This window comes from Megascapheus bottae, chromosome 8 (assembly GCF_031878675.1).
Source record: "Megascapheus bottae isolate mThoBot1 chromosome 8, mThoBot2.hap1, whole genome shotgun sequence".
Taxonomy (NCBI): Eukaryota; Metazoa; Chordata; class Mammalia; order Rodentia; family Geomyidae; genus Megascapheus; species Megascapheus bottae.
The window spans coordinates 48249849-48276571 of record NC_143516.1 but is presented as its reverse complement, the minus strand read 5'-3'; the positions used below and the strand labels follow the sequence as shown (position 1 = coordinate 48276571).

The 26723-nt window shown below is 34.8% G+C and overlaps 1 protein-coding gene across 2 annotated transcripts; it reads left to right on the top strand.

Moving 5' to 3' along the window:
• The first annotated feature begins 32 nt into the window (after positions 1-32).
• On the top strand, positions 33-26723 carry Ufl1 (UFM1 specific ligase 1). Of its 2 annotated transcripts, XM_090338410.1 has the most exons (19): positions 33-141; positions 1013-1158; positions 2131-2159; positions 2937-3034; positions 3510-3624; positions 6488-6618; positions 10051-10109; positions 10921-11067; positions 12221-12396; positions 13467-13646; positions 16118-16238; positions 18543-18665; positions 21470-21587; positions 22400-22563; positions 22649-22779; positions 24353-24433; positions 24700-24785; positions 25531-25711; positions 26354-26723. In XM_090338410.1, the coding sequence occupies exons 1-19, from the start codon at positions 65-67 to the stop codon at positions 26570-26572; spliced, it is 2382 nt and encodes a 793-aa protein (XP_090194536.1). In that variant the 5' UTR covers positions 33-64; the 3' UTR covers positions 26573-26723. The 2 variants fall into 2 exon arrangements, with proteins under 2 accessions (XP_090194536.1, XP_090194537.1); XM_090338411.1 differs by lacking the exons at positions 33-141; positions 2131-2159 and having other exon boundaries at positions 1042-1158.

Genomic DNA, 26723 nt, shown 5'->3' with positions numbered 1-26723 from the left:
TGCGCGGCCCGTCGCCGCCCAGCCTTCCAGAGTCCGGAGCTGACGTGTTGCTGTCGGGGCGGCTATGGCGGACGCTTGGGAAGAGATCCGGCGGTTGGCGGCTGATTTCCAGCGGGCGCAGTTCGCCGAGGCCACGCAGAGGTGCCGGACCCTCCCCTCTCCATGGTGGAATCCTCAGTGGTGGATCCCCCGGGGTGGTCCCAGGCCTGAGCTCCCGATCCTCCGCCCTGGTCCCGCGGTCTCGCCTGGTCCCGAGCCCGGGCCGCTGCTGCGCCGTCCCTGACCCGAGCCCCAGCGGCCGCTGCGCGTGTCCCAGGCCCCGCGGGGAGGCCCGCGGCCCCGGCTGCAGCTCGGGGGAGGGGCGTGGGGAGTCTGGCCGCCGCCGTTCGGTCCCCGCGACGGCGTGCCCCGGGCAGCCATCCCGCCTCCCCCACCCCTCGGGCCCACCCCGGCCGACCTAGGCCCGGCCCCACGCCACCTGTCATCTCTGGGAACTGCAGGCCCCGGACAGTTTCTACACGCCCAGCAAACTGAGGGGGGGATGTGTCCCGACTAATCGCTGCTGAGCAATATTGAACACACAGAGATATAAGTCATACAACATATCACACATACACATATGAGTGCATACACATAAGCATCACGTGTTTGAGGCCACCCATACACTTGAAGAGAAAAATTTGATTTAAGAAAAAAAATTAAAAAGTATACCTGTTCCTAAGTTATGTATTCCCCATTTTCTATTCAGATTTGAAGTCCCTAAAAGCAGGTTTGGAAAAGCGTCTGCATGGGAAGTCTGCATGAGAGGGAAGCCTTTTATTAATTGAGCAAACGACTTGAGTGTGCAAGCGCTTCTGGGTGGTACTAATGAAAGAAAAGGCATTTTGGAATGGGAAAGTGATTTTTTCAGACAAAGTTTTTGGAAGGCTTGTTTTCATGGCCCTTGTGTTGGTGGTGTTGATCATCAGTATGTCAAGTATATGCCTGAATTATTATTATTATTTTTTTTTAGGTTGTCAGAGCGGAACTGCATTGAGATTGTGACTAAATTAATTGCTCAGAAACAGCTAGAAGTAGTTCACACCCTTGATGGAAAGGAGTATGTCACGCCAGCCCAAATTATTAAAGAGATGAGAGATGAACTACATGTCAGAGGTGGTAAGTCATTTGTCAGGAAACTCTGGCTGCCTCCCCTTTATTTTTGGACGGAAAACTTTTTTAAGAAGTCATATAACCAAGTAAGACCTTTTATATCTTACAGGACACCTTTCTTCTCGGTTGTTTCTGTTGAAAAGATTGTAGTTTCTCAAAACTTAAACGCAGTATTTCATGCTTTTTATTTACACTTGTGCATAATTACAAGTTAGGTAACTCAGGTGAGATACTATACCCAGCGTATTACTATCAACCCCATAGAATAGTATTTTTTTGTCTTTTATTTTTTAATTTGAGCAAACTATTGATCTAATTGAGCACAATTCTATTAAAATAGACCAACTTGTGCCTCTTGGGGGGTTTTTGGTATTACTAGGATTGAATTGAGCCAAATAACCCTTTTTGGTTTTATTTAGTTTCCAGATAGGGTTTCACATTTTTGTCTGTCACTACTTTGTCTTTGCCTTCTATGTCTTGGGATTGCAGACATATACTACCTCATCCAGCACTTTAAACAAATCATTATTGCAATAACTTCTGTGTTACCCATTTAACCTTGGTATTTGTTTTATTTATCTTCTTATATAGACTATTAATAAAATAGCTGCATTTTGGAATATTTTCCTGACAGAAACATACCTTTCAGTTTCAAATAACAGAAAAAATAATCATCTTTAATTTAGTTGTCACTATGTCTTTGGCCTTAGTAGCTGAATTCTGACTTGTAAAGTCAGAGACATATAAACCAACTTGTATGTCACTTGGTTTTTCATAATTGTTGTGCCTGTAGCTTCAGCATTAATGACCTACTCAGCAAATGGCATGTGTGTGTATGTATGTTTATGTATATGTGTGTGTATATGTAGACAAATTATTGTCAATTTAAACTGATTAGAAGTTAATTCTATTAAAGTTTGACCTGTTTACCTGTTCCTTACTTAAATATACTTTAAAATTAATGTCTTCTTTTTAAAGGTCGAGTAAACATTGTTGATCTACAACAGGTAAATTTTAAATTTATAAGATTTTGTTTTTCTCAATTTTTTTATACTGTGAATTTGTTCAGTACCTTTCAAAATGTCCGCTAACGGAGGAAGCTACTCAGAATGCTGAGAGCCATGAATTATGGTTGAAGCCAGCCTTGGCAGAAGAGTCCATGAGTCTCTTATCTCAAATTAACCACCAAAAAGCCTGAAGTGGAGCTGTGGCTAAAGTGGTAAAAGCATTAGTCTTGAGCACAATCACTCAAGAGACAACACCCAGGCCCTGTGGTCAAGCCCAAAGACCAGCACACACACATACACACAGAAATATTTATTCACTAATATTAGTATCATATTTTATGTAATATTTTATATAATTGTATGTAATCATGATAGAAGAATCACTTGTTTCAGTTTGTCTATAATTTGAGTAAGTAGAAGTTATAAGTAATAAAAATTAGAAAATATTTTTAAAAAGTAAAAATGTGCATGTGATTGTCAAGTATACTTTATATAATAAGCTCAAAAGTCTTGTCTGAAGTATTATGTTATATAAAAATACAGTTTTCTGCTTAATAAAAATTTTCCTGGTTTGTAAAAATGTTATTTTTGCAAGTAAAAAGTAAATAGGCAATAAGTCTCTGTAATCTTTTGTTTTTGAGCAAAAGGCTTTTAAAAATTGCAAATAAATTCAAAATTTACCTAAGATTAAGAAATTTCTTAAGAAGTATTTAAAATATATACCTTCCATTTTATATAACAGTACAAAATTATTACTAGTAAATATTTATTTTCCAGGTAATTAATGTGGATCTGACTCATATTGAGAATAGAATTGGTGACATTATAAAATCAGAAAAGCATGTCCAGCTAGTATTGGGACAGCTGATAGATGAGTAAGTATAATTAAAGGGCCTTGGATTTCTTTCTTCTAAAAATTCTAGGCTCACTGTGGCTAGGTAGACATTGTATTTAGAGCTTATAGAGTCCTTTTCATTACAAGAATCATTCCACTTAAAAAGTACTAATTATATAAAATAACAAACTTATAAGTAAATTTTGACTTTTTTCTATGAAAGTAATACAGAGTATTGCTTTTTTTCCTATTAAACTTTGCAAACAGATTTGTTCCAAAAATATTAAAGAAAAATGACTAATATCCACCAATAAAAACATGATTGCACAATTTATCATTTAGTTGCATTGATGAGGAAACAATATATTTAAAATGTGAGCAATGAATGACGTACTCTAGTCTTTATTTTGGGGATGTACTCTGCTTCAAGAGAACCTAAATGTAAAAGATGGAGGATATAAAGGAAAAGCACTTAGTTCTCATTTTTTTCCTATTTTCTGTTTTTGTAATATTAGAAACTATTTGGATCGATTAGCAGAAGAAGTAAATGATAAACTGCAAGAAAGTGGTCAAGTAACTATATCAGAATTGTGTAAAACCTATGACCTTCCTGGAAATTTCCTGACACAGGTACTATTTCTTAGTAGTATAATGTTGTTGTTGTTTTAAACAAGCAATTACTTTAAAGACTACTAATGAGAGAAAAAAGTACCACATTTTCTTCTTATCGGTTGGTATACTGCAAGTATCCTTGATATATGCTGCAGCAGTATATTGTATAGTGTATTTCCTATCTATTGATGGCTCTGAGGAGACATTTAACATGATTACATTCTCCATGACATCCTAAAAACAATAAATTAAGTTCTAGGATTCTTGATCCAGTAGCATGTATACCATAAGCATATAGAGATTGACTTAATACTTCTCATATCAGCAGCACAGAATCTTTAACCAAGGTACGTATAATTTTAACTTTCTGGTTATATTTTAGTGAATACTGCTGAAGATTATAGCACAGAAGAGTTACTACTGTCATCTGTGATTGAAGGTTAAGGACCCTGTGAACTGCCCTATCATGCACAAGGCAGCTTCATTAGCAAAAGATATTTGTATCCATAGTAATATTGTCTTTTTTTTTTTTTTTTTTTTTTTTTTTGCCAGTCCTGGGCTTGAGCTCAGGGCCTGAGCACTGTCCTTGGACTTTTCTTAAGGCTAGAGCTCTACCACTTAGCCTCAGGACCATTTCTGGCTTTTTTCTATGTATATGGTACTGAGGAATCGAACCCTGGTCTTCATGCATGCTAGGCAAGCACTCTACCACTAGGCCAAACTCCCAGCCCCTAACATTGTCTTTTGATGTCCTCTTTTTTCTCTTCCTCTAAACTCTATTAAATGAAGAAACCAAGGAATCTCTTATTCTCTTAAATTACATGTTTGTGTTATTACTTGAATTAGGTATCTTGAATTACTGTACAACTCCATTTTCTGAAAACTCAGGCATATCTTCAGTATTTTTTTTCCTGTTTTTAAAGTAGTTTGACATTTTAGAATCATAAAGGTCTATCTGATGCAGTAGTGGTTAATAGGGTTTGCTATTTAACAAACATGTTTCACTTCTTATTTGTCTTATTTTACTTCTTATTTATTTGACATTAGGAAAAATATTTCATTTGCCATGTGCTTCAAGTCACATATCTGTAAAGTAGGAATAATTACAGCTTTCTCATAGGCTTTTTTTCAGTGAGCAAAGGAGTAATTCTGCTCCAGTTGAAACATTCAATAAATATTGTTTCTGTTTGATATGTACTGAATTAGAGGAACAGAAAAATTTCATTTTAAGTGTAAATCACTTTAAGGAATCCAACTTATGAAACTTATCATGTGAGATAAATTTGAAGTACTGATTTACTCTCCTATAGTAAGAGAATGAGCTTCCCTAAAGTAGCACATATATTAATGATGTGTTTTTCAGACCATTTTAGGAATTTCAGTTCTGTTTTACATGAGACTCTTGTCTCCAGTTAATCACACACACACACACAAAAAAAAAAAACAACAAAAAAAACGAAGTTGAGCTATGATTCAAGTTGTAGAGCACTAGTCTTAAGCAAAAGGAGCTCAGAGACAGTGCCCAGGCTTACAAGCCCCAGGGACCAACAAAAACAACAAGGACAAAAAAAACCAAACAAGAAAAAAAGCAAAATCACCCAATCAGGCTCAGTTCCAAATGATTGCTATGCCCTTCAATGCATCTTTAAAAAAGTACAGCTATGTACTATTTTTTAGTTCTATTTTGTTCTCAACATTACAAACAAATATTCTCAGTTATTTTCAAACATTTTCCATATTTAGTAACTTTGAATAACCTCAACTGATTTTGAGATGTGAAATTTATTCAGACTTATATTATAAATATCTGACCCCATATAGCTGTGGAGAAATACTTTTGAAACCAGATCATCTTCCAGTTCAAATCTGGATAAAGGTAACTTGCTGTGTCAGATAAGATCGTCTTTTTTTATTTATTTTTTTTTTTTTTGGTGGGTCATGTGGCTTGAACTTGGCCTGGGCGCTGTCCCTGAGCTCTTCAGCTTAACTACTGCCCTAGTCTTGAGCCAAGCCCAACTTCCCATTTTCTAGAGATTAATTGGAGATAAGAGTCTCAGGTCCTTTTGTGCCCCAGCTGGCTTTGAACTTTGATCCTCAGATCTCAGCCTTCTGAGTAGCTAGGGTTATAGGCATGAGTCATCATGCCCAGCTTCATCTTTTTTTTTTTTTTATGAACACTGATTTTTTTACATCACATTTCAAATGCCATGTTTAACAAACAAGTATTCAAGAAGGGAGTCTTTATATGCAATGACTGGCATGTAAATTTTAGAATATAAAATTAAGCTGAGAGTTTGTATGTCATAGATATATATCAATCTATATAACATTATGTCTGTAGAGTACATATCCCATCATTGATATTTAGGTCTTTTTACTTATATTTATATCTTCAAGACTGTGTCAGTGACCTTAGGTACCTGAATTTTGAGTAAAACTCCAGCCCAGATAAGATCATTTTTAAGACTGATGCTTCCCTAAAAATCTAAGTATAACATTTTTCTCTGTTAGTGTATGAAGTTCTGGATAGAGTTTTCTTTCATACTTTGATACAACCTTGGCTGTCTATTCGTTAGAAACTGCTGTAGCTATGAAATTGGCAAATCATTTTCATTTTGCATTAGAGATAGACTTCATTAGCAAGAACTATTAGGATCCCTAAGCTTTTTTCTTATAAACAGTTTGACTAAGTTGTTCGTTCGGCTATGAGAGAATGAAACTTCCAATATCCTGAACCTTTATTATAGGTAATATATTTTTGATTTCTGCCTACTGAAATTTCCTGTTCACATGATTGGTACAACATCAACATGAATTATAAAAATTCATATGATTAATTTTAATCTTTCAAATTAATAAAAATATTCATCTGTATCCTTAGGCATTAACTCAACGACTTGGCAAAATTATCAATGGGCATATTGATCTTGATAACAGAGGAGTCATTTTTACTGAAGCCTTTGTATCTCGCCATAAAGCACGAATCCGAGGACTGTTCAGTGCTATTACCCGGTGAGATGCTTTGACACATAGAGACTTGTGCTTTAATATTTTTTTAACCCTAGGAGCTGGATTATTCTTGTCTGAAACAAAATCTCACTGAGGACTCCAATTTATTAGACAGTAGAAAAGGAGCTTCTACTAATGGGAATGGGATATCCTAGAATGGGCCCTGACCAACCTTTACCATCTTCGTGCCCCCTAAAATGCTTCTGCAGATGCAATTTAAAATTTGCTGTCCATATCACTATACTAAGGTCACCCTGGATTCATGAAAAGACCACGCAGTATACCAGTTAGAAGAATTTGGGCTCATAGCTCTGTCACATAATTACGATATAAGCATATACCTATAATTACCATATATACATTTACCTGGTCATAACATGGGGACAGATGATTTTTAAGATCCATCCTTACCAAGTAAGAGTCTACAATGGTGAAGAATCATCATGTTCCTTCTAAATGTTACATAGAATAGATATAGAATCTATATTCTCTGTTACCTCCTCTCGTGACATCACTGTCATTTCAGTGACTTTGTGACCCACCAAAAAATGTCTATATGTCTCACTTTAAAAGGAATTGTGAACTCTGTATTCCACATTCCACTCTACCTCCTATTGATATGGTTCTTAATCTTGCGATTAAGGTCTGTGTTTACTGTCTCAGCAATCTGTTACTGCTCTTCCCAGCTATTTGGCTTCAGCCGCTTCAGCAGCAGTAATGTCATTATCATTAAATCTGTTGATTACTTCTATCTTTATTTTGCCTTACAACAATATTTAATTCCAGGTAGTTTTACTTCAGCCATTGTTTTTCACATAGCAGCAAAAATGATAATTTTCTTATTTTACAAATTAGTAAGTACCTTGGATGTAATAAGGCACTAGAGAATTCAAAAGACTACTATATTACAGTGAATATCTTATAGTCTAATGGGATAATTTTCTTCTTTTTTTAAATCTGAAACTTACAGCTTTAGTATTATCACCTTTCAAGTATCAAGTTTAACAAATACGTAGATAAGTTTCTTTAAAAGAGCAATCTTTGTAAGGATATATTTATGTAATAAAATGTAAAACATACAAAATATGAGAAAGTTAGTTGTAATTACTGTATGAAGACCAGATAAGCACAGAGTTTACAGAGCATTTGAACTGATTTAGTTGGTTTAGTTCTAGATGAGTTCTGGATGAGTTCTAGATAATCTGACTAAAAGTTTGGGATAAAACAATTTGATAAGGTAATTATTTCACACATAATTATTTATAAATAATAATTTCATTGAAAACCTCCAAATGCAAGGTTTGAAAGTATTCATTTCATTTTCAGAAACCATTTCAGCTTTCCCAAGTTTGTGCAGAAAACTGGAAACTTACAATTACTTGAAAAAAATCTTTCAATTACATGCAAAACAATAAAAACTTCGAATAACATTAATTAGGTCATAAGCATACTGGCTTAAAATGAATAGGAATACAATATACATGAAAATTACAGTTGTTATAAAAGTAATACACTCATGGCAATCTATCCAGTAGAAATAAAAAGATGTTCAAAGCTGAGCATACATCTTAGTATATCCGAGTCCCTTAGTCCCTCCTTTGAATGTGGAAACCTTGGGTCAGTCCTCAACACATCAAGCATGCACACACACACACACATATACAAATATTAGAGGCTTAATGGTTTCCCTCCTTTGTAATAATTAGTATACATCTAGAACTCTCCTAGCAGAGGATTACAATAGCTCACAATCTAGGGACATAAGGTCATATAGGATGAGACTAAATGAAAGGATCTCTAGGATATGGAAATGAGGTTTATCCTGTATGATTGTTGTTCTTAATGTACTATGTTATTTCTCTTCTCTTTTGTTGCCCTTTGGTTAATCTCATATTGTTATTATATCTGACTGTGTTACCTGGTATATTGTATCTATGTTTATTTGTTTATATGAAATAGGAAAAGGAAGGGAGGGAAACAAGACAGTTGGGAGAGGGTGGGAGGAGGGAAATGGGGACAAAAACATGAGAAGGGGTATCAATGTGTGAGAAGAAATGCACCAACTATCTGGTGAAATAACTGTAACCCCTTTATACATTACTGTAAAAAAAATCTCCTGTAAGAACATAAAACTAATATCCTACTTGGAAAATAAGGTGTGGCTGGTACCATCTTGGCCACATAGTGATTTGTGGGATCTGGCATCTTGTCTTCATGGTGGGGGAAGGTGAAGCCTCTGCTCCCCAGGTGATGGATATGCCTGGACCCCTGGAAGAAGGGGAGGGGATTTGGGTAATAGGTTACTAAACCTGTCAGTCAAAGGCCTGGGCCTTAAGTTTCCTGTGACCCTGACCCCTAACCCAACCCTATTAAGGCGTAAACCAGCTCAGGCTCTATTATGTCATGCCATATATCTTCATGTTTGTGTCCTGTCTCCTGACTCTACTCTGGCCACCATAGTGTCCCACTTAAGCAATCTATTGGAGCTAAATTGGTTTGTAGATAGTAGTTTTCTTCTTTTTTTTTTTTTTCCTTTTCAGCCTTTATGGCTCAGTTTACTAGCTGTGTTAAGTATATTTGCAAACTGCTGGTCTTTGAGATAAATGTCCCCCTTTATTTATTATTGTAATGTATACAGGGGTTACAGTTACATTCACCAGATAGTAAGTGCATTATTTTTCACACATTGATACCCCTTCTCATGTTTTTGTCTCCATTTCCCTCCCCCAATCCCCAGCCATTCATCTTGTTTTCCTCCCTTCCCTTTCCTATTTCAAATAAACAAATAAATGTATATGCAATAACAACAAATGTATAAAACAATAACAACAAAATAAGGTTATGCAGGATGAGACTAAATGAAAGGATCTCTAGGTTATGGAAACAAGAATTTTATCTTGAATGATTGTTGTTCTATGTTCTCTTCTCTTTATTTTTCCCTCCTAATGGTTAATCTCATATTATTATAGTATCTGACTTTGTTACCTGGTATATTGTATATGTGTTTATTTGTTTATTTAAATTTGGTAAAAACTTTGTTTTCATTGAAAAACTTCTGTTTTTCATAAACTAATTCTTTAAAAAAAAAGAAATCACTAACTGGGCACGGTGGCTCATGCTTATAACAATAAAGAAACAAAAAAGTACTCAAAAGGCTGCAATCTCAGGATTGCAGTCCTAGCCAGCTTGGGCACTAAAGTCCATGAGAGTCTTATCTCCAGTTAACCACCAGAAAACTGGAAGTGGCCCTGTGGCTCAAGAGGTAGGGCTGTATTCTTGAGCTGATCAGGGACAAAGCCTAGGCCCAGAGTTCAGGTACCATGACCTTCCTCCCTCCCCCCCCAAAAAAAACTCATATTACTTTATAATAAATCAATTTCAGTTCTCACTCTCTTCTTCATTTCCTTCCTTTTTCCCTTTTTTTCACCCATACAGGCCCACAGCAGTGAATTCTTTGATTTCAAAATATGGATTTCAGGAGCAGCTTCTTTACTGTGAGTTTTGTTTAAATTATGTGTCACTCTGACTAAGAGGTAGAGTACTTGCCTAGCATGCATATGCACAATTTACTGATTTTTCACTTCTCAGTCCTAGAAAGAAAAATGGGGGGCAGGCAGGTTTTTTTTTAGTTAGCCTTAGAGTGTATAGTCTAAGATTTGTTAAATTCACTGCTGTTGCGTATTGCCAGATAACATATCCGAGAGCAAAACTCTATTGCGTATTGCAAGATAACATAGTCAAGAACAAAATAATTTATTTCAGAAGCCAGGGAGCAAAGGGAGAGGAAGAGCTTTGTCACACAGCAACCTGAAGACCTTCTACTAGGACCAATTCCCTGGGGACTTCAGTACACAGCCTTTAGTACACTTCCCTTTAGAGGATATCCAGCATCCAAACTATAGCATTGCTTAATAGGCTGATTATTTTCATGTTTTTTACTGTTTTATTCTTGAATCTTAATGTCCCTAATATATGTTCTGCTTTAGAATATTTCTATATAAGAGTGCTCGTATGTATATATATGGTATATTACCAAGCATTAATTATTAGCAAGAAGAGACTGAGAAGAAAACCAATTTATAAATAAAATGAAAAAAATATATGTACGTGTTAGGTAAAATTGTAGGATTAAGATAATATACACACATACACACAAACACACACAGATTTATACTATGTATATTTAAATTTCAATTTAGTTGTTCAGAGAATGAAGAACAGGTATATTATGAAATAAAGAAGTTCTGTGTGTTTAAAAGTTTCTGCCTGTTCTGACTATTTGCATTTGTATGGATTTCTTTTAAGCTGTGCTTGAAGAGCTTGTGACTAGTGGTCGATTACGAGGTACTGTGGTTGGTGGGAGACAGGACAAAGCTGTGTTTGTCCCAGACATCTACTCCAGAACTCAGAGCACTTGGGTGGATTCCTTCTTCAGACAGAATGGCTATTTAGGTAACTATTTTGATTTAAGAGTAGTTTCTTTTTTGTTACTAAAACATTCCTAGAAAATATTGTACTAACCTTGCTTTCCTGCTATTGGCCAGCTTATTATTCCCCTAGACTTATAGAGGTAATCACATTGTAATCTTCAGTGTTTCTTAGATAAAAATTTAATTACAGAATCACTCCACCAGCTGTAATGTAAAACTGCCAAAAGCTGGTATTGATTATTAATAACGTTCCCATTATATAAAACTGATAAACTACAAGTATTTTAGCTCCTAAGATTGTTTATCCTAGATTTTATGTAATTTCCCAGTTTTCACTTATTTCCTCTTCAGAATACTTTGACTGTCAACTTTTCAATGCTCATTTTTATCAATCGCCTTATACTTCTGAAACATTGAGGTTATTTCAAGTTGTGTTTGAGATTCTGACCATCATTTGAATAAAGTAGATTAACTAAATTTAGTCATTAAAATAATTATCACTTAGTTTGATCAACTTTATAACTGTATAGCAGATTACTTTGTCAGTGAGAAACCTGTAACAATGTGCTAAGATACTTACCCTATTTATGTTCTCTTCATCTCTTGTGATGTCCCTATTTTTGTTTCTTCAACTGAAGATCTGCTAAAACATTGTTGTAACCCATTTTCTTAGGTATGATTATTTTGGATGAAGGTGGTAGTAAAGAGGTAGATATCTTCAGTAACTGTTTTGTCTGTACATGTGAGGATTGTTTTGTGCTAAAACTTTTGTAGTTAATTGAGACTAGATAATTACTTTGTTCTTGTCAACATTTTAAAAAGAAATAGCATTATTTTAACCACAATCGAAATTAATTTCACTTTATTTCTTAAAATAATTACTTTCTCAACCCCTATTTCATTTGATGGCTCTGTAGTCTCATGTTTTCCTTCAGCTCTTAGAGAGGAGAGCAAACAGCTGGTATTCAGAAAGTACCAATTTTTCTAATAAAGACTTATAGTGAGAAAAATTGGAGAAGATAACTGGGGAACAGCTCTGTATTTTATTCCTAAAATAACCTAAAATGCAGTACCTTTACAATCAACACATAGGTTTTATTCGGACTTAACTTATTCTAAGATTTCTAAAAAATGAGAGTGGCTGACAGTTCTCCAACTTTGTGATATATTCCTAGAATTTGATGCTCTGTCCAGACTTGGAATCCCAGATGCTGTAACTTACATAAAGAAAAGGTATAAGACTACACAGCTCTTGTTTTTGAAGGCAGCTTGTGTTGGTCAAGGACTTGTGGATCAGGTAGAAGCATCAGTGGAGGAAGCCATCAGCTCTGGAACCTGGGTTGATATTTCAGTATGTTTTATCTTATTTCTTCTTTAAACCAATGACAAAATGAATTTTGCTAATATGTTGCCATTTGGGAAGCTAGGATATACACAAAAATAATTTTGGCTTTAGAGGTAATTGCCAGCAGTCATTGTTAAAACATTAATGTTAATTATTATAAATATAAGGTCATTCTAGTTTTTGAAATAACCTTTTTTCATGTGTATTATCAATACACAGAATTCAGTTAATCTTAAACAAGAAAAAAATGTAAGTTCCTATCAATCCTGATATGAACCTTGATGAGACTTTTCACATTTTATCTAAGCATGTAGACCTCTGCTGGTGTTGAGCCTTCTGTAGAATTTATTTCTTATCTAGTAATCTCTGTTAATACATTAACATAAGCTACTTTGATCCTGGTAGTGTTTTACTTCAGTGTTCACTGTACTCAGGCCTTCCATTACACTAAAAGAAAAGTGTAGATAAAGATAAAGGGGTGAGGGTGGAGTTTGGCCTAGTGGTAGAGTGCTTGCCTCGCATGCATGAAGACCCAGGTCTTCCTCAGTACCACATACATAGAAAAAAGCCACAAATGGTGTTGAGCCACAGCACCACTTTTGGCTTTTTTTTTCTATGTATTTAGTGCCAAGGAATTGAATCTGGGTCTTTGTGCATGTTAGGCAAGCACTGTACCACTAGCCCAAGCTCCCGGCCACAGGAAATGTATTTTGTAGCAAAATTTTCAGACCTTACTGGGGGCTGTATGTACATTTACAAGAGAGAGGAACTGGATGTGATTTGTAGGTCTTGGTGCCATTTTGGACAGTTTGTGATGCCTTACAAGTAGAGAAATTAGATAGGAAATAGGTTATGATTCCCAATCTGAGCATGATGATGAAATCTGAAATATCATTTGGAAATTATCACAGTAATTATGGTTATGAAAGCCACATGAGAGCATACTAATATGCATACATGCTTACATATGTGTCGTATTTATATACATATGTCCTTAAACCTATTTGCATATTTTATACATATGACAATCTGTATTACATGGCCTTATAACTTAATTTTTTTGTTTATAACTCTAGCCCCTGCTTCCCAGTTCTATATCAGTTGAAGATGCTTCAATGTTGCTTCAGCAGGTGATGAGACTATTCAGCAAACAGCCTTCAGCTACAGTCTTTAGTGATACCGTTGTAGTCAGTGAAAAATTTATAACTGACTGTATAGATCAGTTCACTGAACTGATGCACCAGAAAGCTGAAAAGGTAATCCAGATTTTCTTTCCTACACCTACTTTAAAAGAATTTTTACAGTCAACTGATGTCTTTTAAAAAATGGCATAAGCAGTCTAGCCGAAAACAAATACTTTCTATGAAAACTCATTTTCCTTTAATTATTCTTATTTATTTTCTTTCACGCATGTTAATTTTTCCTTTACATTTTTGTTAGAACATATGCTAGAACTTATATACCTTATAAGTTAAAAATCACAGAAATGAGATTTTACACTTTTTTTTTTTTTCAGAATTGAGTTTTCAGCTCACAGCCTTACAGTGCAGGTGCTCTACTGGGTAGAGCTATGCCTCAGGCTCTTGGTACTTTATTTTTTCCATAGCTGCTCTTGTTTTTGCCAGAGCCTGGCCTTAGGCCTTGATCTTCCTAACTATTCCTCCTTACCAAGTAACAGGGATTATAAGCATGTACAGCTTTGTCCAGCTAAAATTATATACTTAAGTCACCCGAGGCTATTGATCCCACTTTAAAACACTGCAATGGGGCCGGGAGTTTGGCCTAGTGGTAGAGTACTCGTGTGTACTCGTGTAGCATGCACGAAGACCCAGGTTCGATTCCTTGGTATCACATACATAGAAAAAGCTAGAAATGATGTTGTGGCTCAGGTGGCAGAGTTCTAGCCTTAAGGGAAAAGCCCAAGGACAGTGCTCAGGCCCAGAGTTCAATCCCCAGGACTGGCAAAAAAAACAAAACAAAACCAGACAAACAAAAAACACTGAAATGAACATAGCAGTATCTATATAAATACAACTGAATTTCTTTCATGCATTGAGTAGCTCAGGAAAATGATGAGGCTTTTACATAGCCTAAGGTATGTACACACAAGTATTTAGTAATTGTAACAGAGCATCTTTTTTTTTTTCTAGTTTGGATAGATAAGTAGAAGAGAAATTCTTTTGCTATCAAAATTGTTTGGGACATGCCTCAATCTCAGCATTCTACAGCTTGAGAAAAGGCAACTCACATCCAGCCTGGGCCGCGTACTGAGAGTCTGTTTCAAACAAAACAATTAGTTTTAGCACAACTGCTGTAAAACTATTTGGAATAGAAATAATGTCAGACTTATCTTTGTCTATTTTATATTTCTGTTGAATAACATCATCTCATCATAGAACCTAGTTTTATACAGGCTTATTGAATATATAACTAATGTTTATTTAGCTTCACACCTTTCCCATTATATAATAGTATAAGAATGAACTTGTCCTGATGAACAGAAAAAAATAGAAACCTTATAGATCTAATATGAGTAAATCTTAGTTTAAGCATGTTTATTCTTTATGCCTTTGGACAAGTAGAGCTCCATTTATATTCAAAGAAAAGATGATGATATTCACTCTAAAGAGGATGAATACAACTAAGGGATATATATATATATCTTTTGTATGTATATACACACATATATATTGTGTATATATACAAAATAATACATTAGCTACCAATTTTGTTACTTAAACTGTCAACATTCTAAGCATTTTCCTTTGGGCAAACAAAATGAAATAAAAAAAGGAACGATAACATTATTATGAAAATATGCTTTTGTTATTGAACCTTTTCTCATGAAAAAGAACCAGTCTTTGAGCTTGAAAATAGTTGTTAACACAAATAAACAAACAAATAAAAATAGCAAATGCTTCAGGAATTAATCCAGCCAGGTGGTGAGAGCTCACAACTGTCAGCCTAGCTACTTAGGAGGCTAAGGTCTGAGGATCTCAATTGGAAGCTAATCCCAGGCAGGAAGAGCCCTAAGACTCTTATCTCCAGTTAAAAACGTAAAACTCAGAAGTGAAACTATCCTTGAACGAAAAAGCTCAAGGAAAAGTGCCCAGGACCAAAGGGAGAGGGAGAGGGAAGGGGAATGAGAGAGAAGGAGAAAGGAAGAACTCAAAGGAAAAATAGTTTTATCAAGTATCACTGGTCTTGGGGGTCTCAAAAAAAAACAAGGGGCAAATGGCTCTGCAGGTAATAGACTTTCTAACCTGACAGTAGGTACAAAAAGCTAATTTTATTTATTTATTTATTTATTTATTTATTTTATTTTCTTATTTATGTCATAGAACTGGATCTCTGCCTGGGTGCTGTCACTGAGCCTCAGCTCAAGGTTAGCACTCTACCCCCAGAGCCACAGTGCCATTTCCATTTTTATGGTGGTTAATTGGAGATAAGAGTCTTGCAGACTTTCCTGCCCAGGCTGTCATTGAATTGTGATCTTTACATCTCAGCCTCCTGAGTAGCTAGGATTACAGGCATGAGCCACCAGTGCCTGGCAGCTTTTTTTTTTTTAGCAAGATGAAACAGATTTAGAGTGGTAAACAAAGTTTTATATTTATTAGCTAACAAGGAAATTTGAAAAATTGGAATGTAATTATTCAAACAACTTTTATGGAATGCTTTTTGAAAAGCTGCATATTTTTGCCTACCAAAAATACGTGTTTTATTTCAGGAAATGAAAAATAATCCTGTGCATTTAATCACTGAAGAAGATCTGAAACAATTCTCCATTTTAGAAAGTGTTAATACAAATAAGAAGGATAAAAAGGATGAACGCAGGAAGAAAGCAACAGGTAATTCATTGTTGCTTATAAAAAAGATTTAAAGGAAGTGTTTTTATTTGTGGTAGAAATATTGCATTAAATCTTATATAGAAGCCTTGTCCTTGAGTTTGGGGCTTTGGCTTATCATTACAGTGTCTTTTGTTCTTTGGGAACCAAATCAGTCTCTTTTTTGGTTATGACCCTTTTACCTAAAGCACTATTTAATATTTTTTATGTAATAAATGTTTATTCAATGAGTGATTCCAACAATGAAGCCTTTTCTTTTCTTTTCTTTTGTTTTTTTTTTTGGCCAGTCCTGGGCTTGAGCTCAGGGCCTGAGCTCTGTCCTTGGACTTCTCAACCCTAGAGTTCTACCACTTGAACCTCAGCACCTTTTCCAGCTATTTTCTATGTATGGGTGCCAAGAAATCGAACCCAGGTCTTTGTGCATGGTAGGCAAGCACTCTACCACTAGGCCAAACTCCCAGCCCTTATTCCAACAACGATCCATTGCTTTTAGTGTCTTTAAACCACTGAAAATTTATTCTCAGTAATACTTGTAAACTGGAAACTTGTATTACATGTATTTTTCATACCTTACATGTAGGAATAAGTTTTAATACTATGTCAGTGATAAAAATTGATATATGCGTTTTTTATTAACCATATACAGATACATTGAGTTTATACTATAAAAAGCTTTTTCTTTTCTCATGGAAATTCACTATTTTATTCCTATATTTTTTATTGTAATTAATAGAAGGGTTACATTATATTCACCAGATTGAAGGTGCATCACTTCACATACATTGATACCCTTTCTCATGTCTTGGTCCCCATTTCCCTCACCCCATCCTCATCCCTCATCTCGGAATAACTAAATACACATATATACAATATATCAGATAACCTGGTGAAATACTGTAACAATATGAGATAATTTCTTTGAAATAGTTTCATTCCTTCAAAAATTCTGCAAAATCTTGCAATGGTGTTTTTTAATTTTTCTTAGTTCTTCTAGGAAATGATAACTTAGTAGTTCATTCTAGCAGTACTTATTTTATGATATTTTTATCTTATTATCATTCACCACATTTTATTCTGTGAATTGATAACATAGTTAAAATGCACCTTAATTACTTGATGATATGTCAGCATAACTTATCTGTTTCTTTCTGAATTTTATGGGTCATATGGTATTTTGTTCTCAGTGAAAATTACTATTGCTTTGCAAAAGTTTATCTGTAGAGTCTGGAATCATGTCAAAAATTAATGTCCTTTCATAGGAAACATGGCTAAATGTTAGAGCACATTCACTTTAGGTATGTGCTTTTAAAAATAGTATTTTGCGGTCCAGGCTTTGGTAGATCGCTTGCCTAGCATGTACGAAGACTCATGTTTGATTCCCTGGTACCACATACATAGAAAAAGCTGGAAGTGGTGTTATGGCTCTAGAAGTAGAGCTCTATCCTTGAGAAAGCCCAAAGACAGTGCTCAGGCCCTGAGTTCAAGCCCCAGGCCTGGAAAAAAAAATTGTATTTTCTTCCATAATAAAAGCAAAGGGTAAATAGATTGCACAATATGATGAAATCTGAGGGAGTTCTATAAGAAACTAGAAAAAAGATCTTCAGCTTATTAAAATAATTTTATTTTACAAAAAAGTCTTTTTGAAGAAAAATAGTTTCAATGTTTCAGTGTTCATAATGCATTAAGGTATTTTATTTCATAGAATTAGTGTCTTTGATGTAAATAATAGAGAAATACCTCAGTAAACGAATTTGTTTCATAATTTACAGGGCTTTTTGTTAAGTCTTAACAAAAGTTTAGTTATTATTAATGGTATTTTTCTATAGACATTTTTCTAATTAGTGTTTGTGGTTAACATTTATAGAGTGCTATATTATGTTTAAAACACTGCTGTATCCCCAATATACAAACATTGTGATATGCTCCTTGGCTTGAAGAAATTCATGAGCAGGTTGAGTGGTGGATGAGTCAGGATGTCTCCTCTGTATAAATCAAATAGAATTGTAACATTATACTAGTGGAAAAATCTAGGATGGAATAAATAAGCAAATGAAGTATGTGTCTTTTGAGGAGACAAAAAGAAAAGGTAAAGGAATGGATTTAGCGAAGAAAAGACCATCACAACTACAGAAGTAAGATGATATTGGAAAGATAGATTTCTGATGATTTGTTTATTTTAATGAAGTCCCAAGCTTTAAAAATAATAAAACATTTAATTATTTTGCTTTTTATTTTTCTGCTTAAAGTTAAATACAGCAATATAGAGTCATCATTTTCTAAATGACTAACTAATGTCATTCATACCAGAGGGTAGTGGAAGTGTGAGAGCTGGCAGTGGGGGCAATGCCCGAGAATACAAAATTAAAAAAAGCAAGAAGAAAGGAAGAAAAGATGATGACAGTGATGATGAGTCTCAGTCATCTCACACAGGTTTGTAGCTTCTTTTCCTTTGTTTCTACACGCCTTTTATAGTATTTTTGTTAAGATGTATATTGTTAAGTATTTGTACCCGCTTATTTCAATCACTACAGTTAGATTAAATAAAAGCTCATCAACACAGTTCAAATTTCAATTACCAGGCTGCTTTTGGATATTCATTGTGAATAATTGCGTAAAGTGCAAATGTGTTGCTAACTCTTCTGTCCACAAGTCGCCATGTAAATGACGGGTGAATATTTCTGTCCATGAAAGTCAGGTTGATATTCATGCATAAATAACAAGGAATGAAATGTAGATGAGTTACCTTTGTCTTCCAGGGATAATCCCACGTGACATTTTTCAAAAAGTAGATAGTTCAAAGAGGAGATTTGAATGAAAGAAGAAGTGGCTAATGGTGAGATTGCTGACACGCCAGTTGTGCAGGGGACCAGCATCACATTCAGAGGAAGGGAACTAACATGCACTTGTGGACTAATATGAGAAAGGATTGTAACGGAGAGGATAGATTTATAGACCTGAAAGAGGCAAAAATAAAATAAAATAAAAACAAAATCCTTCATATCAAATGAACGATTTGAAATACTTCATGAGAGTGAAAGGCCAAAGGATAAATAGAAGAAAAGCTGATTAGAGTTTTATATATAAATATATATATATAATTATATATATACACATAAATATATATATGTAATTTTTATAATAGTACAAGTTGCTTGTACATGGTTGCTTGTATTTAAAGGGATAGAATTGCCTCTTTTCTAGATTTCTAGTGTTTAGAAATGTTAAATCTGAAAGAGACATTATAGTTTGTCTTTCTATATAAATTTGGGTTTTATTTTTGTTTAAAAGTATTCATAGGCTGGGAGTTTGGCCTAGTGGTTAAAGTGCTTGCCTAGCATGCGTGAAGACCCGGGTTCGATTCCTTGGTACCACATACATAGAAAAAAGCCCGATGTGGTGCTGAGGCTCAAGTGGTAGAGCTCTAGCCTTGAGAAAGTCCAAGGACAGTGCTCAGGCCCTGAGCTCAAGCCCAGGACTGGCAAAAAAAAAAAAAAGTATTCATAAAACTATGATATGGCTCTCGTTCTCAACTAGTTTTTTTTCATATATTTTTTATTGTAATTAATAGAAGGGTTACATTATATTCACCAGATAGAACTTCTCATACATTGATACGCTTTCTCCTGTTTTGGTCCCCATTTCCCTCCCCCCACCCCCAGCCCTCATCTTGTTTTCCCCCCTTCCCTATCCTATTTCAAATGACCAGATAAACAAATATCCAATATATCAGATAACTGTAACACTATGAGGTAACCAAGGGACAGCAAAAGAGATGAGAGATAACATAGAACATTAAGGACAACAATCACTCATCATATGGCTTTTAGAATCAACAAGTTTTGGTTTTTTTTTAACTAAACTCCAAATGATCATTGTATGAGTTTATGTTTCTTCTTCCACAGAATTTATTATATATGAGTTATAGCTAGGAGATGAAAATATCAAATATTGTGACATGGTAATGCACAATTATTTGCAGTATAGCACTTTTTTTTAAGTTCTGTCTTTAAAATGTCCGAAGAAAAGTTGAAATAGCTACTTTACTTGATACACATAAAATAGTACTATGTAAAGGAAAATTTCTTTGTAAAAACTATGTGCTCTAGTTAGCCTTATTTCACTTAGTGATGAGATGGTCCCCTGTGTGTTTAAATTTTTTCTTTAGTTTTTGTGTGTGTGTATGTATATAAATAAATTAGTTTTCCTATTTCTCAGGTATATTCAGGGTAGAGGTTTAAAGAGACATTTTTACCAGTATCTGTGATCTAAAATGGAACATGTGATTTGTTGTGTGTGTATGTATAGATTATTTACCCCAAAATTTGAGTGCTTTTTAAATAAGTTGTTTAATAATAGGCAAAAGGCATATATGAGGTAAACAGTGAAGCCACACTATTTATTGTGAACGTTAGGATTAAAGAAGCATATCTCAGGAAAGAATAGTACTTGGATTTCTACTCTAAAGCTTTGATTTCTACTGCTTAGTTCTCCATTCATACTGAAAAGTGACTTTAAAATATTTAAAGCTATTCTTTCACTTGAAGAATGGAAATAATTGCTTATTTAGAAAGCATAACTGTATAAATTTTAATGGGAATATTGCTGACTTTCTTTGCAACCTACACTCAATGGGGAGGCATGATATTTCTACTAATAATTTCCACTATTTAGTTGCATCCCTTTTTTTAAAATAGAAATAATTTTATAAAAGCAAAAATCTATTGTCCTTACTTCTTCTAAAATATTGTCCTTACTTTTTTCATCAGTGCCTCCTAAAAGGACAAATTTTAGCTTAAAAATTCTATTACCATTTTGTACCTTTTAATAAATAATCACATTTACAATGAAAGAAATTCTATTCAGTATCCATTGTCTTAACAAATTGTCTTATTCTAAAGGATACTTTTGTTACGTGGTTGTTTTAATACCTGTGCTATTTGTGTCATCCAAATGAAAACAAAGGGAAAAATTTGCTTTCTTATTTTCAGATGCACTTGTAGAAAAGAATAATTTGTAAATGAAGTTAAAGCTGATCACTTAAAAGGAATTTTATTATAGCCTAGTTTTTACATTTATTTTTTGGCTATTATTGGACATTAGTGATATTGATATGAAATGAATATGACAGTTTATTATAGCTTATGAATAAATTACCACTTATTAAATATAGTACCTTATTGACTGAGGTTTTTTATGTATCTCTTTCTCTCCCCACACTGCCTTGTTTGTAATAGGAAAGAAGAAGCCAGAGATTACTTTTATGTTCCAGGATGAGATTGAAGATCGCTTAAGAAAACATGTACAAGATGCATCTGAGGAGTTTATTTCTGAACTTGCTGAATACTTAATAAAGCAAGTAGAAAACATTGTTTTCCATTTTGATAGAATTTTAATGGTTATTAAGTACATACATTTTAGATATTTTTGTTTCAAAGCTTTGACATTAATCTAGCCACAAGATCTCTGACTTTCTTTGCCTACAGAGGCAGTTTAGTTGAGCATTGTAAAAGTGTTTTGGTTAAAGTAGTATGCAAACTAACAACTGAGAACCACTGGTATGTTTGCTGCTATTGCTCCGTCACAAATCTTGGTTGGGGAGACAAGCACCAGACCTAATCACTGACTGTTTCTTAGACAGCATAAAATAATATTCAAAACCAAAAAAGAGTATTTTCTGTTTTGACAGAAAATGATGCTTACTCTTAGATGGAACATAAGTAGCACAATAACCTCGAAAGGAGTAAGTTCAGCTGGGCATCAGGGTGTACCACTCCTGCCTACTCAGAGAAGAACCTCCTTGGAGCATTGTGGCTCTAAACCAGTCTAGGCAAAAAATTCCTTAAGTTGTTGTTCCTGAATATGGGTCAGGGATGTAAGTTCTATAATTTTCCAAGTAACTTTCCATGTAACTGTTTGCATGTGTAGTTTCATTGATGTTCTTGTCACTTTTGGTGCAATATCTTTGGATACTTTAAGAAAAATAATCCATTTGAGTTATAATTCCTAGAGTCAGAAAACAAATTTTTCATGAACTCTTCTCCAAATTAATTTTATATGCTTGAAAAATAGATGCCTTTTCTTAAGCCTTATTTCAATAGAAGTAAAATTTCTTACCTACATAAACCTCATGCATTTTTAATCAACTTCATTTATCTTGTATACAGACCTCTTAATAAAGCATATCTCGAGGTGGTACGTTCAGTGTTCATGTCTTCAACTTCTGCTTCTGGAGCTGGCAGAAAACGCACAATCAAAGACTTACAAGAAGAGGTTTCAAATCTATACAATAATATTAGATTGTTTGAAAAAGGGATGAAGTATTTTGCAGGTACATTTAATGCCGTTTTATCATAGCTTCTTGTATTTATAGAAGGAAGTTAGGTTAGTCTTAACAAAGTGCTTTTTTTTTCCAGATGACACTCAGTCTGCTCTTTCCAAGCACTTGCTGAAGACAGTGTGTACTGATATCACTAACCTCATTTTCAACTTCTTAGCCTCAGATTTGATGATGGCGGTGGATGACCCTGCAACCATTACAAGTGAAGTATGTTCTGATTTGCTGCTATTGGATTGTCTTGAGTCAGCACATTTTATTTTCTCTTGCTTGAATTAGTTTTAAAGGAAAATGGAATATAGGAAAGAGTTCTTTTTCAGTACTGGGCTTTGAATTCAAAGCATTGTGCTGGCTAGCCAGGGCTTTTATCCCTTGAGTCAGACTAAAAGATTGTAATTCAAGTACAACAAAAAAGTATATATAGTTGGCCATAGGAATAATAGTATGACCAGTGTACTAAGAGTAAAGATGCTTAATTCTTTTCTAGGAAACTAAGGTTTCTGGCCATCAAGTGACATGTATTGTTTTTTTGGTGATGTTTAGTTTTGTATAACTCCTCTCTTACTCCTGAGTGTACTGGCCATTGTCTCTTTCAGCTTGAGCAATAATAAGTCTACATCTGTGTGAAAGTTTCTGTGTTTCCTTCTTTTTTGCCTAACATCTGCTGTTAGGAAATCAAGGCAGTTTATCGTGGTTTGGCCTAGTGGTAGAGTGCTTGCCTAGCATTCATGAAGACCTAGCTTAGAATGCTCGGTACCACATATATAGAAAAAGCCAGAAATGGTGCAGTAGCTCAAGTGATAGAGTGCTAGTCTTTAAAAAGCCCAAGGAGGCTGTGAATTTGGCCTAGTAGTAGAGTGCTCGCCTAGCATACATGAAGCCCTGGGTTTGATTCCCGGTACTACATACATAGAAAAATCCAGAAGTGGTGCTGTGGCTCAAGTGGCAGAGTGCTAACCTTGAACAAAACAAAGTCCAAGGACAGTGCCCAGGCCCTGAGTTCAAGCCCCAGGACTGGCAAAAATAAAAAAAAAATTAAAAAATTAAATAATGATAAGTAAAAGCCCAAGGATAGTGCTCAGGTCCTGCCATCCAGCTCCAGGACTGGCAAGCAATAAATAAATAAATAAATGAAATAGAGGTAGTTTGTCCATTCCCTTAAAGACTACAATAGGATTCATATACAGTAGGATAAAAAGGCGCTGTGCGACCCTAGTCTTGCCAGACACCGTGGTACCCTAGGGTGTTGCTGTCGAGCCATTTCAGAAGGCCATTTCCCAAAACTTTGCACCAGAAGGAACTACTTGACTGGTCCAGAATGCCAGCAAACATCGCAAGGCACATAGACGTGGAGAGAGGTCTGAAGCCTCCTCATATCATAGTGTGAAAAGCAACTTAGTCATGGAACAAGATCCTAGGCCCCACCCTACAAGCCTCCCTGAGTTCTGTGAGTAAGATTCTTCTTAGCTGGCACTGCCCAGGGAAAAGTACTTTCTTCCCACCCCAGTCAAAAGAGAAGGAGCCCCCTCTCACCCCAATATTGTGCTTCCCACAAAGCCATTCTAGTCTTCCTCTTCTATTACTGGAGTAGGACTGTTAGCCTTTTTAGCTAACTTGGCTACCTTTCTGATTTTGGAATGCAAGTAGAATATTTTCATCCCTAGTTTAAGATCTAGTATTCAAAAGCATGATAAATTCTGTTTAGTATTATAGTAGTAAATATATTGAGTTTTTGTTTGATTTTATATGTGTAATTTAGCCAAAACAATTGTTTTCTTTATAGGTAAGAAAAAAAATTTTAAGTAAATTGTCAGAAGAAACCAAAGTAGCTCTCACAAAACTCCACAACTCTCTTAATGAAAAAGTAAGTAGATTCTCCTTAGAACTTTGTATTCTGATGATTTTTATCAGAATAATTGCTAAAACATATTCTGCTCCCAGCTACTTTCAAAGGTAAAAAAAAAGAGGAAAAGCTGGATGCATTTTGCCATTTTTTGTCCTCAATTACAACTTCTAGTTTAATGCCAAATGACCTTTACAAAACTGTGTAAGACTTCACAGCAGTATTCAACAGCTATATTTCCTTAGATACTTATATAAAAATATCAATTACAGTAAATATCTTTCTAGAGCATAGAAGACTTTCTGTCTTGTCTGGATTCTGCATCAGAAGCTTGTGATATTATGGTGAAAAAAGGAGACAAGAAAAGAGAAAGGTAACATTGAATTAATCTGTTAATAATATTCATTTATGGGGAATTTCTTAGTTGAAATTTGAATATGACTGTCGGAATGTTGCAAAGAGAAGTATATTTAAATATCTGTAGACCTTCAAGTATATTCAAAGTCTTAATATAATTAGATATTTGCTCTGACCCTCTTGCTAACATAGCAAATAGCAGAGTTTCTTAATTCCATAGATGATTAAGCCTGGAAATGTTTAGTGGCTCCAGGACCTTCCTTATAGCAAAGCTTATTTAAATCAACATAGTTCTGTTTGATCCCTAGCAACTTAAAACAAAAATTATACTTTGAGTTCCTACTTTATAGCATTTTCTATAATTTTTATCATATTAATCTATCCATGTAAAGTTATATATGTATATATTTTATATGTGCATATTTATATAGGGTATATAGATATTTGCATGTTTGTATAAATATTAATAAATAGTATATGTTTATAATTGTGTTGAAAATCCATAAATATGTACAAAAAATCCACAAAATTTTATTATGGAAGTAGATTATTGTTTTTTTAATTTTATTTATTATCAGTTATGCATAGAGGGGTTACAGTTACATTGTAAGATAGTGAGTAGACTGCTTCTTGAACATTGTTCAAGTAGATTATTAAACTCAGGAAACTATAGAAGAAAATTAGAGTGCAAAAGGAAAGAACTGAATTTTGTGAGCAGATTTTAAATTGCTTCTTTCTATGTATGTGTTGTTTTGTTTTAGGCAAATACTATTCCAGCATCGACAAGCACTGGCTGAACAGCTGAAAGTCACAGAAGACCCTGCTCTTATTTTGCACCTCACATCAGTCCTGTTATTTCAATTCTCAACCCACAGCATGCTCCATGCACCTGGAAGATGTGTTCCACAGATCATTGCTTTTCTTAATCACAGGATTCCAGAGGTATTACAATTTCAGTATATTTGAAATTTTCAAAGCTTTTCAACTTTAAATATTTTAAGTGGGTACGTATGAGTCATTGTCAACACTCAAATAGAAAGCATTAACATTATCTCTTTACTTCCAAAAATGTGAACAATGAATTAGGAAACTGATTTTTCATGTTTAGCATGGCTGTTAGGAATCTTCTAAAAATTCTTAAAATCCATGCTAATACTTTCAAAAACGACAGAAGAATGTCTTACTTTTCAGTTTGTCTGATTTTAGCATATTCTTCAAAGACTAGTTCAGATGCCTTACTGTGTACAAATTCTTCTCAGAAACCTAATTCCTCAAGGAGGGCAATATAATTTGCCTTTTTTGGACCTCCTGTTGCCTTGTTTTGGCTGATAAAGCTTACATTAGTCACCGTAAAGTGATCTTTAATCACCGTAAAGTGATCTTTACATTAGTCACCGTAAAGTGATCTGCATAGACGTTCCCCCTAGTCTATCAATTGCTGGTTATCAGGGATCTTGTTAGATTCAGCTTTCAACATAGCTGCCCATTGTTTAATAAAGATGAAATCTTCGATATACTTTACATTATCCATTCAATAGAAACTTGAATTCCATTAATGACTTTTCTTCTCCTGTCTCTTCATAGGACCAGCACACTCTTCTGGTAAAGTATCAAGGTTTGGTTGTAAAGCAGTTAATCAGTCAAAACAAGAAGACTGGGCAAGGAGATGATCCATCAAATGATGAGTTAGACAAAGAACAGCAAGATGTCACCAATACTACTCGTAAAGAGCTTCAAGAACTTTCTTTATCCGTTAAAGACCTTGTTCTGAAATCCAGGAAATCATCTGTGACAGAAGAGTAGTGACACTCCTTGTGTTACTTAGTGAGCATCTCCCCCCCCCCCGCCCTGGGGTAAAGTTGAGTGATCACAAACAGTAGACACGTTTCCTTCTCTGTCAGCCCTTCCCTGCACAGAATTCAAATAAAACAGTGGTGGTATATTCAATGTCAAA